The 14,036-nt window shown below is 47.1% G+C and overlaps 1 protein-coding gene across 1 annotated transcript in view; it reads right to left on the bottom strand.

Annotated features, from left to right (window-relative positions):
* Positions 1–1,794, bottom strand: part of FAAH2 (fatty acid amide hydrolase 2) — a 44,670-nt gene extending 42,876 nt beyond the window's left edge. Inside the window, exon 1 of the mRNA XM_073573061.1 lies at positions 1,451–1,794. Coding sequence (XP_073429162.1) covers positions 1,451–1,627 — 177 coding nt within the window. The 5' untranslated portion in view covers positions 1,628–1,794. The remainder of the gene's footprint in view (positions 1–1,450) is intronic.
* Between the last annotated feature and the right edge of the window lie 12,242 nt (positions 1,795–14,036).

Genomic DNA, 14,036 nt, shown 5'->3' with positions numbered 1-14,036 from the left:
TGTAGTGGGGTCTATAGCAGGCTCTGTAGTGGGGTCTATAGCAGGCTCTATAGCGGGGTCTGTAGCGGGATCTATAGCGGAGTCTGTAGTGGGCCCTGCAGCGGGGTCTGTAGTGGGGTCTGTAGCAGGCTGTATAGTGGGGTCTAAAGCAGGCTCTGTAATGTGCTCTATAGCGGGGTCTGTAGCAGGCTCTGTAGCGGGGTCTATAGCGGGCTCTGTAGCGGGGTCTGTAGCGGGCTCTATAGCGGGGTCTGTAGCGGGCTCTATAGCGGGGTCTGTAGCGGGCTCTATAGCGGGGTCTATAGCGGGATCTATAGCGGGGTCTATAGCGGGATCTATAGCAGGGTCTGTAGCGGGCTCTATAGCGGGGTCTATAGCAGGCTCTATAGCGGGGTCTGTAGCGGGATCTATAGCGGAGTCTGTAGTGGGCCCTGCAGCGGGGTCTGTAGTGGGGTCTGTAGCAGGCTGTATAGTGGGGTCTAAAGCAGGCTCTGTAATGTGCTCTATAGCGGGGTCTGTAGCAGCCTGTATAGTGGGGTCTATAGCAGGCTCTGTAGCGGGGTCTATAGCGGGCTCTGTAGCGGGGTCTGTAGCGGGCTCTATAGCGGGGTCTGTAGCGGGCTCTATAGCGGGGTCTGTAGCGGGCTCTATAGCGGGGTCTATAGCAGGCTCTGTAGTGGGGTCTATAGCAGGCTCTATAGCGGGGTCTATAGCAGGCTCTGTAGTGGGGTCTATAGCAGGCTCTATAGCAGGCTCTGTAGTGGGGTCTATAGCAGGCTCTGTAGTGGGGTCTATAGCAGGCTCTATAGCAGGCTCTGTAGTGGGGTCTATAGCAGGCTCTGTAGTGGGGTCTATAGCAGGCTCTATAGCGGGGTCTGTAGCGGGATCTATAGCGGAGTCTGTAGTGGGCCCTGCAGCGGGGTCTGTAGTGGGGTCTGTAGCAGGCTGTATAGTGGGGTCTAAAGCAGGCTCTGTAATGTGCTCTATAGCGGGGTCTGTAGCAGGCTCTGTAGCGGGGTCTATAGCGGGCTCTGTAGCGGGGTCTGTAGCGGGCTCTATAGCGGGGTCTGTAGCGGGCTCTATAGCGGGGTCTGTAGCGGGCTCTATAGCGGGGTCTGTAGCGGGCTCTATAGCGGGGTCTGTAGCGGGCTCTATAGCGGGGTCTGTAGCGGGCTCTATAGCGGGGTCTATAGCGGGGTCTATAGCGGGATCTATAGCAGGGTCTGTAGCAGGCTCTGTAGCGGGGTCTGTAGCGGGGTCCAAACGCACACAAAGATTAAAACAATAAAATGTCAAATAAGACGGTAAAAGAACACTGATGTTCCAGAGTCGCCTGCGCTTCCTGTTTGGGCTGCAGACAAGTGACCGCTGCAGCCAATCACTGGCAGCGCACAGGATTAAGCAGTGGTGAGGGGTCGCGCACGGAGCACACACGGGGGGGGGGTCTCACCTCTCCTCGCCGTATCCTCTCCGCCAGCACGGAGGCGGGGGTGAGCAGCAACGGATCCCGAGGAGCGGACACGGCCGGCAGCTTCCGAGAGAAGAACGATACAAGGCGAATGACGGCCAGGAGAAGCCGGGAGGAGGCACGCAGCACGAAGCCGGCACAGCGGCGGAGAAAAGACATGGCGGCCGGGGGCGAGCGGCGGAGACTGACAGTGAGGACTCAGGGGAGAGCGCGGGCGGCACTGCGACCTCTGCCGTCTGCCCATCACTGGAGGAAGCGGCGGGGAGCGGGGCCGTCACATGCGGAAGTGCCGGGGATTGGAGAGAGGAGGCGGCTCTGACAGACGGCGGTCTGCTACGGAGAAGCCACCGTGACTGACCCGCCGCCTGAGCCCCCCCCCCGTGACTGACCCGCCGCCTGAGCCCCCCCCCGTGACTGACCCGCCGCCTGAGCCCCCCCGTGACTGACCCGCCACCTGAGCCTCCCCGTGACTGACCCGCCGCCTGAGCCCCCCCCGTGACTGACCCGCCGCCTGAGCCCCCCCCGTGACTGACCCGCCACCTGAGCCCCCCCGTGACTGACCCGCCACCTGAACCCCCCGTGACTGACCCGCCACCTGAGCCCCCCCCCCGTGACTGACCCGCCAGGTGGGCCCCCCCCGTGACTGACCCGCCGCCTGAGCCCCCCCCCGTGACTGACCCGCCGCCTGAACCCCCCGTGACTGACCCGCCAGGTGGGCCCCCCCCGTGACTGACCTGCCGCCTGAGCCCCCCCCGTGACTGACCCGCCGCCTGAGCCCCCCCGTGACTGACCCTCTGCCAGCTGGGCCCCCCCACCTTGACTGACCCGCCGCCAGCTGGGCCCCCACCTTGACTGACCCGCCGCCGCCAGCTGGGCCCCCACCGTGACTGACCCGCCAGCTGAGCGAGTCAACTTATTTGCAAGAAACAGACTTGATAAACGAGGAGGGGGTGTCGCATTGTATGTTAGAAACGCGTATATCTGCACAGAAAAATATTCAGAATTGAGAGTCCTCAGTGGTTGATACCTTTTAATGGCTAACTGAAAAGATGGTAACACATTGCAAGCTTTCGAGACTACTCAGGTCTCTTCATCAGGCAATGACTAATACAAAATCTGAAGAGTCACATATTTATGCACAATACAGCCTAGAAAAAATGCAATAGATAAGACAAGTGACGTGAAGCAGAACTATCAATATGGGAGAGGGAGAAACATAAATATAAACATTGTACCAGTTCATAGATAAGGAGTCCTGATGTTTTATGGTCCTCTGATTGGGGTCTAGTTCTGTGTTGTGATGCCCCCACACGGTTTTAAAAGGAAATTCCTTAATTGATGTAAAAAGACATAAATCCATGCGACACATTCATTCCAGCACTGAGAGTGTCAAAGTTCGTCATAAATTTGTACTCCCAAACTTGTCTCTCTCTCTGAGATAAAAGTATAGGAGTAACCCCGGCACACTAATAACATGAAAGTAAAGTCTTCTCAACGACAGTCTTTAATTGTTGTGATTTTATTGATTGTGAAAAAAAAGGGTGGTGTTACAATCCAACGTTTCGACTTCCGGCCTCCTCCACACCTGACTAGATTTAGGACACAAGGACGGGAGTCACGTGCTGACCCTACACATCGTGGTTACTATAGGTACTGTTCCAGCAGCTGGACTACAAAGGCAAACCTATACCACTTATACACACACCTCAAAACCAAGGATCTAGTCATATCCCTGATGAAAGCTCGAGATGTAGAGCTGAAACGTTGGATTGTAACACCACCCTTTTTTTTCACAATCAATAAAATCACAACAATTAAAGACTGTCGTTGAGAAGACTTTACTTTCATGTTATTAGTGTGCCGGGGTTACTCCTATACTTTAGTCTTGTTTTTTCCCAGAGCACCTAAGTTGGGGTTTGAGCCTGTCATATCTACTTTATATCTCTCTCTGAGATGTGAAGTTACCTTTCAATACCAGTAATTTCATATCCACGTTGCTGTGATCAGGGATACAGAAATGTTTGGCCACAGTTAGATCCATTCTTTTTTCTCTTATTGTGTGACGATGAGCATTCATCCTTGTTCTAAGCTTTTGCCCTTTCTCCCCCACATACAGACCCCCAGTTGGACATTTAGTATAAATAATTAAGTACACCACATTAGATGTAATGCAGCTGAAAGTACCTGGGATCTTGTAGTCCTGATGTGAGTTGGGGATCTTTATCTTGTCCGTGGTCATTATAAATGGACAGGTTTTACATTTTTCTGGTTGCAAGGAAAGGTTCCTGCAGCTGTTGTAGAGGACAGGGAGCTTCTGACAATGATGCTTCTTAAATTTGGGGGCTGCCTAAAACACAGCAGTGGGGGGTCTGGAAAAATGGATTTCAATCGGGCATCTTTTTGTAGTAAAGGTTGTAATTTCCGTGCAGCTCCCTTTAGCACCTCCAGATTTGGGTTGTAGGTGACTACTAGAGGCACTCGGTTATTTTCTTCTTTAGCTTTGTAATTTAGCAGGTGATTCCTTGACAATCTGGTGGCTCTTGTAATTTGGTTTTCAATTGTTCTTGGATGGTAACCCTGATTCAAAAAGGTCTTTTTGAGGCGACTAAGGTGTTTGTCTCTGTCCATGGGGTTGGAATATATACGATTGTATCTGATGGCTTGGCTATAGATAATAGAGTTCTTTATGTGTTTTGGATGGAAACTGTCCCATTTAAGGTATGTTGGACGGTCGATTGGCTTCTGATACAGGGATGTCTCTATTTCATTGTTTTTTAGCTTAATGATGGTGTCCAAAAAATTAATCTCAGTACTGGAGTAGTTGAGTGTTAAATTGATGGTGGGATGAAATTGATTAAACTGTTCGTGGAACGTCTTTAGCTGTTGCTCAGACTCCGTCCAGATGATTAAAATATCATCAATGAAGCGGTAGTAGGCCAGGGGCCTGATGGGGCATGAGGACAAAAAGTCGCTTTCAAGCTTTGCCATGAAAAGATTTGCATACTGTGGAGCCATTTTACTTCCCATAGCTGTGCCAGTCTCCTGTAGATAGATCCTGTTGTCAAATTCAAAGTAATTGTGGGTGAGGATGAATTTTATAAGTTTCACCACAGCATCAGCATCAGTCCCTGTGTTTTCCATGAAGAATTTGCAGGCATTTAAACCATCTTGGTTTGGGATATTAGAGTACAAAGATTCCACATCCATGGTGGCCAGGATGGTTCCTTCTGGTAGAGGACCTATTGCTGCTAGTTTATTCAATAGGTCAGTTGTGTCCTGAATGTAGCTGGATGTATCCTTCACCAGTGGTTTAAGAATACCCTCTACCCATCCAGATACCTGCTCAGTGAGGGTGCCCACACATGAAATAATTGGTCTTCCTGGATTTCCAGATTTGTGGATTTTGGGAAGCATGTAGAATGTCCCTATTCTTGGAGTCTCTGGTATCAGGTCATCGCCAGCTCTTATGGACTGGTCAGGCAGACAAGAAACCAACTTGTTTAGTTCCTTGTAATAGTCCTGTGTAGGATCCGACTCCCAATTTTCTATAGTAGCGTGTGTCCATAAGTTGCCTGTTTGCTTCCTTCATGTAGTCTGATGTATTCATCATGACTATTGCACCTCCCTTGTCAGCAGGTTTAATGATGATTTCTTTGTTGGTTTTTAAAGACTGTATGGCCTTTCTCTCCTGGGCACTGATGTTGGATGCTTGTCTCCTGTTAGTGTCTATGATTGTGGATTTTATCAAATGTCTGAAGGAGTCTATATATTTATCCAAATGAGGGTTGCGTCCAGGTGGAGGTGTCCAGTCTGACCTTTTCCTAGTTGTTACGATCCTAGTTCCTGTTCCTAGTTGTTATATCTGCACAGAAATTGAAGCTTCAGAGACTGGGAGTTCTGTGGAAACTGTTTGGGTAAGAATCCAAGGACAGAACAATGGAAAGGACACCATTGTAAGCATTTACTACAGGCCGCCTGTGCAAGCTGAAGATATGGATGAACTCTTTATGCATCAAATGGCCAAGTTCTCCAAAAATGTCCAGGAAGGATGGGAAATCTTGAAAAATGAAATTCTCAAAGCACAATTGTTAACAATTCCGAAAAGAGGGAAGAATAGGAAGCATTTAAGGAAGCCAGGATGGATGAACACAGAACTTAAGCACATGCTAAAAAGGAAGAAAAAAATGTTTATAAAATGGAAAGAGGGAGGCATATCTAAAGAAGAATATAATGCTGTCTGCAGAACCTGCAGGGCACAAATCAGATTAGCTAAAGCTGACAATGAATTGAGGCTTGCAAGAGATGTCAAAAGCAATAATAAAGGATTTTGGGGATATGTCAAAAGTAAAAGAAAAGTCAAAGATGCTATAGGATTTTTACAGGATGAAAATGATGAAATGGTAAGACAGGATGTTGAGAAGGCCGAACTTTTAAATTCCTATTTTGCATCTGTTTTCTCTCATAAAGGAAATGTAACATCAACTGTTCTTCACTGTCCTATTAAGGGAATAGAAGAATCCAGGATACCTATAAACAGAAATATAGTGAGGAAACACTTAGCTAACCTAAATGAATTCAAGTCTCCAGGTCCAGATGAATTACACCCCAGAGTACTGAAGGAGATAGCAGAAGAAATTTTTGAACCCCTCTCCATAATCTTTGAAAATTCTTGGAGAACAGGAGAAGTCCCAGAAGACTGGAGAAGAGCAAATGTTCCTATCTTCAAAAAGGGGAAGAAGGTGGACCCAGGCAACTATAGGCCGGTGAGTCTGACTTCTATACCAGGAAAGATCTTTGAGCAAATTATTAAACAACATGTATGTCAGTACCTGGATAAGAATGAAGTGATTAAACAGAGTCAGCATGGGTTTGTAACTAATAAGTCATGTCAGACTAACTTAATTTCCTTCTATGACGGAATCACTGATTGGGTGGATCAAGGAAATGCTGTAGATATAATATATCTTGACTTCAGCAAAGCATTTGACAAAGTATCTCATACAATCCTTATTGAAAAAATGACTAAGTATGGAATGGACAAGGCAACTGTTAGGTGGATTCATAACTGGCTTAGTGATCGGACCCAAAGAGTGATCGTAAATGGCTGCACATCCAGCTGGAAGAATGTCTCAAGTGGGGTACCACAGGGCTCTGTCCTGGGCCCTGTATTGTTCGACATCTTTATCAACGATTTAGATGAAGGAATTGAGGGTAAACTGATTAAATTTGCTGATGACACAAAGCTAGGAGGGATAGCTAATACTAGAGAAGAGAGAGAGAGGATTCAAAAAGATATAAATAAACTGGAGCAGTGGGCAGCAACTGACAATGGTTTTTAACAGGGAAAAATGCAAAGTACTACATCTGGGCAATAAAAATGAAAAAAGCATATATAGAATGGGAGGAATAGGGCTAAGTGACAGCACATGTGAAAAAGACTTGGGTATACTAATAGATCACAGACTAAATATGAGTCAACAGTGTGATGCATCAGCAAAAAAGGCAAATGCAATTCTAGGATGTATTAACAGAAGCATACAGTCTAGATCACGTGAAGTCATTATTTCCCTCTAGTCCTCTTTGGTCAGACCTCATCTGGAATATTGTGTCCAGTTTTGGGTACCACATTTTAAAAAAGACATCAGCAAACTGGAGCAAGTTCAGAAAAGAGCGACCAGAATGGTGACCGGTCTGCAAACCCTGTCTTATGAGGAAAGGTTACAGGATTTGGGATTGTTAAGTTTGCAAAAGAGAAGACTGAGAGGAGACTTAATAGCTGACTACAAATATCTAAAGGGCTGTCACATTGTAGAAGGATCATCTTTATTCTCATTTGCACAAGGAAAGACTAGAAGCAATGGGATGAAACTGAATGGGAGGAGACACAGATTAGATATTAGAAAAAACTTTTTGACAGAGTGATCAATGAATGGAACAAGCTGCCACGAGAAGTGGTGAGTTCTCCTTCAATGGATGTCTTCAAACAGAGGCTGGACAGACATCTGACTGGGATGATTTAGCGAATCCTGCTTTGAGCAGGGGGTTGGACCAGTTGGCCCAGGAGGTCCCTTCCAACTCTGCGATTCTATGATTCTATGAGCCCCTGTCACCCACCACACTGCTGCTGCTTCTTGCCGTAGTAACCCCTTCCCTACTGGGCGCTTTTCCATTTTCTCTCTTCCCCAGATATTTTCCAGTCCACACTGCTGCTTGTTGTCTCTTTTGTTAGGTGAGGCCAGCCGTACTTCTGAGTGGCCGCATTCATTTTTCCATGTAATTTACGGAGAACAGGACAGAAAAATTCCAAGTGTGGTGAAATTGTGAAAAAAAAATTTATTTTTTTTTTCTTTTTCTTATTTTTTCCTTCTGCATCTCGTTGCTGCATTCGCTCCTGGTGATTTTCCCGGTCAGGATGATTACGGCGAATATGGGATACGTAGAGATTTTGTATCTTCTTTATCGTTTTGGGGAGTAGAGGAAGGTGGTTGGAATATTTATATATTTTTTTCAGTATCTTAAAAAACTTTAGAAATGTTTACTTTTTAATTTTTAGTCCCCTTAGGGCTCATCGGTGTTAAAATGGCAGCGATAGCGCCTTCTGCAGACCCCGGACTGTCATGGTAACCTATCAGTACCCCACCATCGCGCTTCAGGGGCCGGTGGTAGCCGTGGCGCCTGAGCTCCAGCATGCCCTCATTGTAATCAGTGATTGACAGCAGCGATCAGAGTACAGCTCTGGCTGCTGCTGTTAGCTTTTCCCAGCCAACATTGGTGTCTATGTGCCCACGTTGCAGAAATGCGGCGGATTTGTCTGCCGCATTTCTGCAACTCCCCGCCGTGGGTAAAACGCATGTGGAATTCACATGCAGTTTCCCCCAAAACACAAGCGTTTGCAGAATGCTTGCGCTTTTCCAAGCGATTTGAAGCATCGCTTGGAAAATGATTGACAGGTTGGTCACACTCGTCAAGCATAGTGCTTGACAATTGTGACCATCTTTTTACCATTGATGCTGCCTGTGTAGCATCAATAGTAAAAGATAGAATGTTAAAAAAAAAAGAGATATGCTTACCCTCTGTTGACCCCCGGAGTCCTCCCAGCGCTGTCATCTGGGGTGAGTCTCGCAATGCATTCCTGGGAAAGGAAGTTGCTGGCAGCGCCACGTGCACCCCTGAGGACTCCGGAGGCCGACAGAGGGTAAGTATATCCCTATTTTTTATTTTAATTCTATTTTTTACAGGAATATGGTACCCAGGGCATGGAGGACAGTCTCCTCTCTTCCAGACCCCGGGTACCATCCACACATGAAGCGCTCACTTTAAACATGGTGGGCATAGGTACATGCGTAAAGTGAGAGTTTTAATGCAATCCTATGGCGGCGGAAACAATGGACATGCTGCGGATTTTACCACTATGCGTTTCCGCAGCGGAAAAATCCGCAGCATTGGCACAGCAACTGCGGAATCCCAGAGGATTGCATGGGAATGTGTTTTTTAAGCATTTCCGCAGTGGCAAAAACACAACATGGGCACACAGCCTAAGGCTGCTTTTACACATGCTGGGTTTTTTGCGGCCCGTTTTTACAAGCCATTTTTTCGGGCCGTATTGCCGTGATTTTTGCGGTCTCCTGCAAAAACGGGCCACAAAAAACCATCATGGATCAGTATTTTTTCACAGCCGTATATATGGCCATACAGGACACGGCGCTACGACGAATTTTTGCAGGCCGTTTTTGCAGCCCATTAGAAATCTATTGGGGCCGCAAAAATGGCCCACAAAAACACGGCAAGTGTAAAAGAAGCCTAATGGCAAGTGGCATCAGGAGGGGAACGCCCGGTGCCACCGCATAAGCCAGTAACAACAATTGGTTTAGGAAATGGACGCTGTCAATCAGCTGCAGGGGAAAGACCCCAATATGCAAATGAGGAGGTGCAACGGTGCGCTAAACTGACACCTCATTTGCATATTCATAAAACGTTATTTTCTCAGGCCCCTTAGCAGCGGTTGTTACAGGGGCGAACTCTACCAGCTCATTTATAATGCATTTTGAGGGGTAACTGACTCCTTTTAACCCCATAGGGACCAGGCAATTATTTTGTTTTTGCGCTTTTGTTTTTTCCTCCCCTTATTCCGAGAGCCATAAGTTTTTGTTATCCTTCTGGCCCCATGGCCACGCTGGGGGCCTGTTTTTTTGTGGCACGAGTCCATTTGAATGACGCCATTTGTTTTATCATACGATGTCGTAAAAAGCCATTGTTTGTCAAGGTTTTTACAGCCTTGACGTTACGATAAACCAGAACTGACAACATGATTCTCTGGGTCAGTGCGAGGACGCAGATACCAAACATAAGTCATGAAAGAAAAAAATTCAGAAATTTGTAAGAAAAAAAATTGCTTGTGTCACTATTTTCTGAGAGCAGTAATGTTCTACATTTTCTGGATGCAGAGCTGGGTGAGGGCTTGTTGTCTGTGCCCTGAGCTGATGTATTTATTGATATCGTTTTGGGGTAGATAAGATGTCTTGATTGACCGTTATTACATTTTGTTCTGTTGAACAAAAGACTGAGAGGGAGACAAACACTGAAAAACACAGGGATCACCAAATATAAAAAAAAGATTCATTTGCTAATCACACAAGCAAATGGAGAACAATTAAAAACATTTAAAAAAAAACAACTACATGTTACTATACATGTCATGCCTACAATAAGGCAAAGACAATCCTCTAACAGTAACTGTTCTTAAAAGTGCGTGGCCCTACATGTGACTCTGTGCAAACTAAGCTGGCGGGTATAACGAGAATGAATAATATAAATGCCTGAAAGCACAAGACCACAATAAAGACTTCAAGGATACACAGCAGATAATACCGCAAGTCGTACATCTGAAGACAACAGATAAACCTGCAAGTGTGAAGATAAAGACACTGCAAGAGGGGCCTTGCTGGCAAACAGGTAAAGGAGAAACGGCGAACCCACGCGTATCGCTACCTACGTGTGTCGCTTCTTCAGGGGAGATGAACATATATATATACACACACGAAAATAAAGAACCTCATCCACAACTACCAAAAAAGACTTCAAGCTGTCATTGATATTGGAAGGGGCAATACACAGTATTAAGAAATGGGGTATGTAAAAACCTTTGATCAGGGTCATTTGGATGTTTTGGGTTGTCATTATGATATAAAAAGAGAGAACAAAGTAGTTTGACAATAAATTGCTTCACCCCATTACTAACCATGAGTGGAGAAAAAGTTTTGATGTTATCATTCATATTCTCTGAAAAAAGGCCAAGAAAGCAAAAATTCTGCCGAGTTATGTAAACTTTTGAGCACAACTGTATGTCATTAAATAACACTCAAGTGTGCAAATAATTAGGTAAGTAAATATCAGCCATTGGGAGTAGCGTGTATCGCCGATCAAGATGGCGGCCGCCATGTCAGTGTTTTGTGCCCATTTGATATGAATAAAGTTTTGTTTTAGTAGCGTAGTGCGCATGAGCGGGATATCCCAGCTATCGTGGCAAGCTTTAGCATAGTGTGCATGCGCTATCGCGGCGAGCTGCATTATAGTCAGCATGCGCAGATTAAACGCCTATCGTGGCATATTAGCATAATGCGCATGCGCAGATTGAACCAGCTATCGCTGTGAGCTGTGGCATAGTGCACATGCACAGATTAAACCGACTATCGTGGCGAGCTGTAGCATAGTGCGCATGCGCAGATTGAACCAGCTATCGTGGCGAACTGTAGCATAGTGCACATGCGCAGATTGAACCACTATCGTGATGAACTGTAGCATAGCACGCATGCGCAGATTGAATCGCTGTGAACTGTGGCATAGCGCACACGCGCAGATTGAACCAGCTATTGTAAATGGCGGTAGCACAGTGCGCATGTGAGAAATAGTTCAATTATGACAGAGCATCACCTGCGCAAGCGCTGTGGGAGCATCAAATCCTAGGTGGGTGGAAATGTTTTGCTCTCTTGTTGCAGCCCAAAAACTGCAATTTTGGCGTTTTATTTTTTTTCTCTCATTGCATCTTTTATATTTTATAGATCTGATTTTTTTTTATGAAGGCAGCGATGCCAAATATGCATTTTGTTTTCTTAATGTTTAAATGTGGAAAAGACGTGTGATTTGAACTTTTATTTTAAAAAAAATTGTATTTTTCACTGCATTTGTCAATAACTGAAGCTGGCATTGTTTCACCTGTGATACACAGTGATATTACAGCATTGCTGTATATAGTAGAAATCATGGTCTCCTATGTGAGGTCTCCACACATTGACAGCGCCCTATATCAGGATAACAACCGCGGACAGAGCTCCGCTTCACCAGCGACTGATAGAGGTGGACGATAGCTGAACATCACAGTCATCTGCCTGGAAAAATGCCGGCATATAATGGTGTGGTGTGACTGGTGGTCTCGTGGTTAATGGGAGGTATATGTCACAGGGATGGATGCAACCTGGTGTATTTTGTCATTAGTGCACATGAGCACTTATATATCGTTAAGTGCACCTGTGTCCGGGTAGCTGTGAAAGATGGGAGGATCTGGCTACCCATATACCTCACCTCTGGGTGAGGGTGCTGACTGTACCCGTTTTCTTTCAGGACCTGCAGTGAGGTCAGGACCATGTGAACAGCCCTTATGATCCATACCTCACCTGTGGGTTTGGTTACAGCCTATATAATGGAGGCTGTGGTTAGCACATAGTCTGTGACTTGAGAGGTAGATGGCCTCCTGTGTGTATGGCTCAAGATGGAGCCTCCGGGCTGGAAATTGCCCTAGCCTGTGTGCTCACAGGGCCGGAGGGAACAAAGCACAACTAAGGACTGTTTTATTTTGCTTTTGCTTGCTGTGAAGGCCGGTCACCTTGTGTTGTTGCTTTGGGGTTTATGGAGCAAATAAACTCACACGGACACTTTTAAAGAAGCACACCTCCTGTTTTCCCTCCTGCTGCAGCTGAGTGATTACAATCATTACAATTGGTGCTAGAATGCGGGCAACGGTCCAAGAAGCACATGTTGCAGTGCTGGCTAGTCTGAGCCAGGGGAGTGTACGGTCTGACAACCGTGAGTGTTATGCTGACCGGGGTCAGTGAGAAGTGGCTATAGGGTATCCGGGAACCTGTGTGGCCGACACCAACAGGTAACGGACAGAAGTCCATGTTGTGCTGACCGGGGTCAGTGAGAGACTTTTTTTTTTTTTAATAAAGCACATGTGAGGTGTTTGCTGTGGCTCGGTGGGGCCAAGAAGGTGACAAGCGTCTGGCTGTAACTCGGGGTTACGAAGTTTGCTGTGGATCAGTGGGTCCATGAAGTCTGCGGTGCGGAGCCGTGCAGGGACTTGTGGCAATTGCAAGTTGCAGCAAGAGGTTCTGTAGCAGCAGGAACTGCAGTGGCAGCTGCAGATCGTGAGCGGCAGCCGGAGGTTTGTGGCTACAGCAGGAGCTGTGGCAGTGCCAGTAGGAGCCGGTGAGGTGCCATGAAGACATTAGAGGTCCAGAGCGGGCAACCTTTTAAAGGGTCATTGCCAGCCCCAGAGAGACATAAGGGTCTGTGCAAACTGGGGCCTGGGGGAGTCCACGGTGTATACCCCAGAAAGGGGTGGAGTCCAAAAAGGGGGTGGTGACCCAATCAGGGATGGGTGCCCAAAAGGGGGGCGGAGTTCCAAAAGGGGGTGGTATCCCAAAACGGAGCAGCTGTCTCAAAGGGGGCGGTAACTCAAATTGGGGTGGTGGCAAAAAAAGGGGCAGCGGCGAATGTGCCGATGTACTGTTGCTGGGTTCAGTGTTCGAATAGCGCATGTCCAGGATGTTGTACTGACTTTCCATCTGACAAGGTGTCACAGAGCTGTTCTGTAGAACTCAATGGAGAGTGCGTGACTGGACTTGGGAAGCCTGGTGAGCACCACACTCCCTGTCTATCTGATTCCCGGAAGGAAGATGGAAGTCCACTGCGTTCATGGGGTCGCAAGGGATTATCCAGTGTTCAGGGTAATCATTGAGACTTTCCAGCCATGATGTCCCTGTAATCCCAGACCTGTCATACCCTGTAGTAATAGGCCAGGATTTTGAACAGTTTTGGGATTTGTGGGAGGAAACGGGAGTGTCTGATTGCTCAGGGGGAGCTGGAATGACCCTAAGGGAGCCCCATCACAGCAGGCAGCTGTAGTGGTTCCTGGTGTTGTGATGTATAAAAAGGAGGTAGCACCACCTAAGGTCGATGGTCCAGAGTTCCGGGTGACCGGAAGTAACTATGGGTCTGACCAACTTAGGGACTTAGCTGGGGTGAACAAACGTGGGACCATGAGAATGGGGTAGCTTCAAAAAAAGGGGTCCGACACCTGTTTAAGTGGGAACTTGCTGTTCCATGATGACAGGGGGAGTGGGGGTGACTCCAATTCAGACTGTGACTCGAGTGCAAGGGAAAAAGTGTGCAGTAAGGTGGAGCTGAGTAAAAATAGCAGATCTTCCTCTCGTCGCAGGGGCCGTGGAAAGGCGGGACAGGCAACACCCTCTCAGAAGAAGAAAGTGGGAGAGACAGGGTCGGTGCAGATCCG

Source organism: Dendrobates tinctorius, unplaced genomic scaffold, assembly GCF_039654945.1.
Source record: "Dendrobates tinctorius isolate UK_male_01 unplaced genomic scaffold, ASM3965494v1 ptg000034l, whole genome shotgun sequence".
Taxonomy (NCBI): Eukaryota; Metazoa; Chordata; class Amphibia; order Anura; family Dendrobatidae; genus Dendrobates; species Dendrobates tinctorius.
The sequence above is the reverse complement of the archived record's forward strand: the minus strand, read 5'-3'. Positions and strand labels throughout refer to the sequence as shown.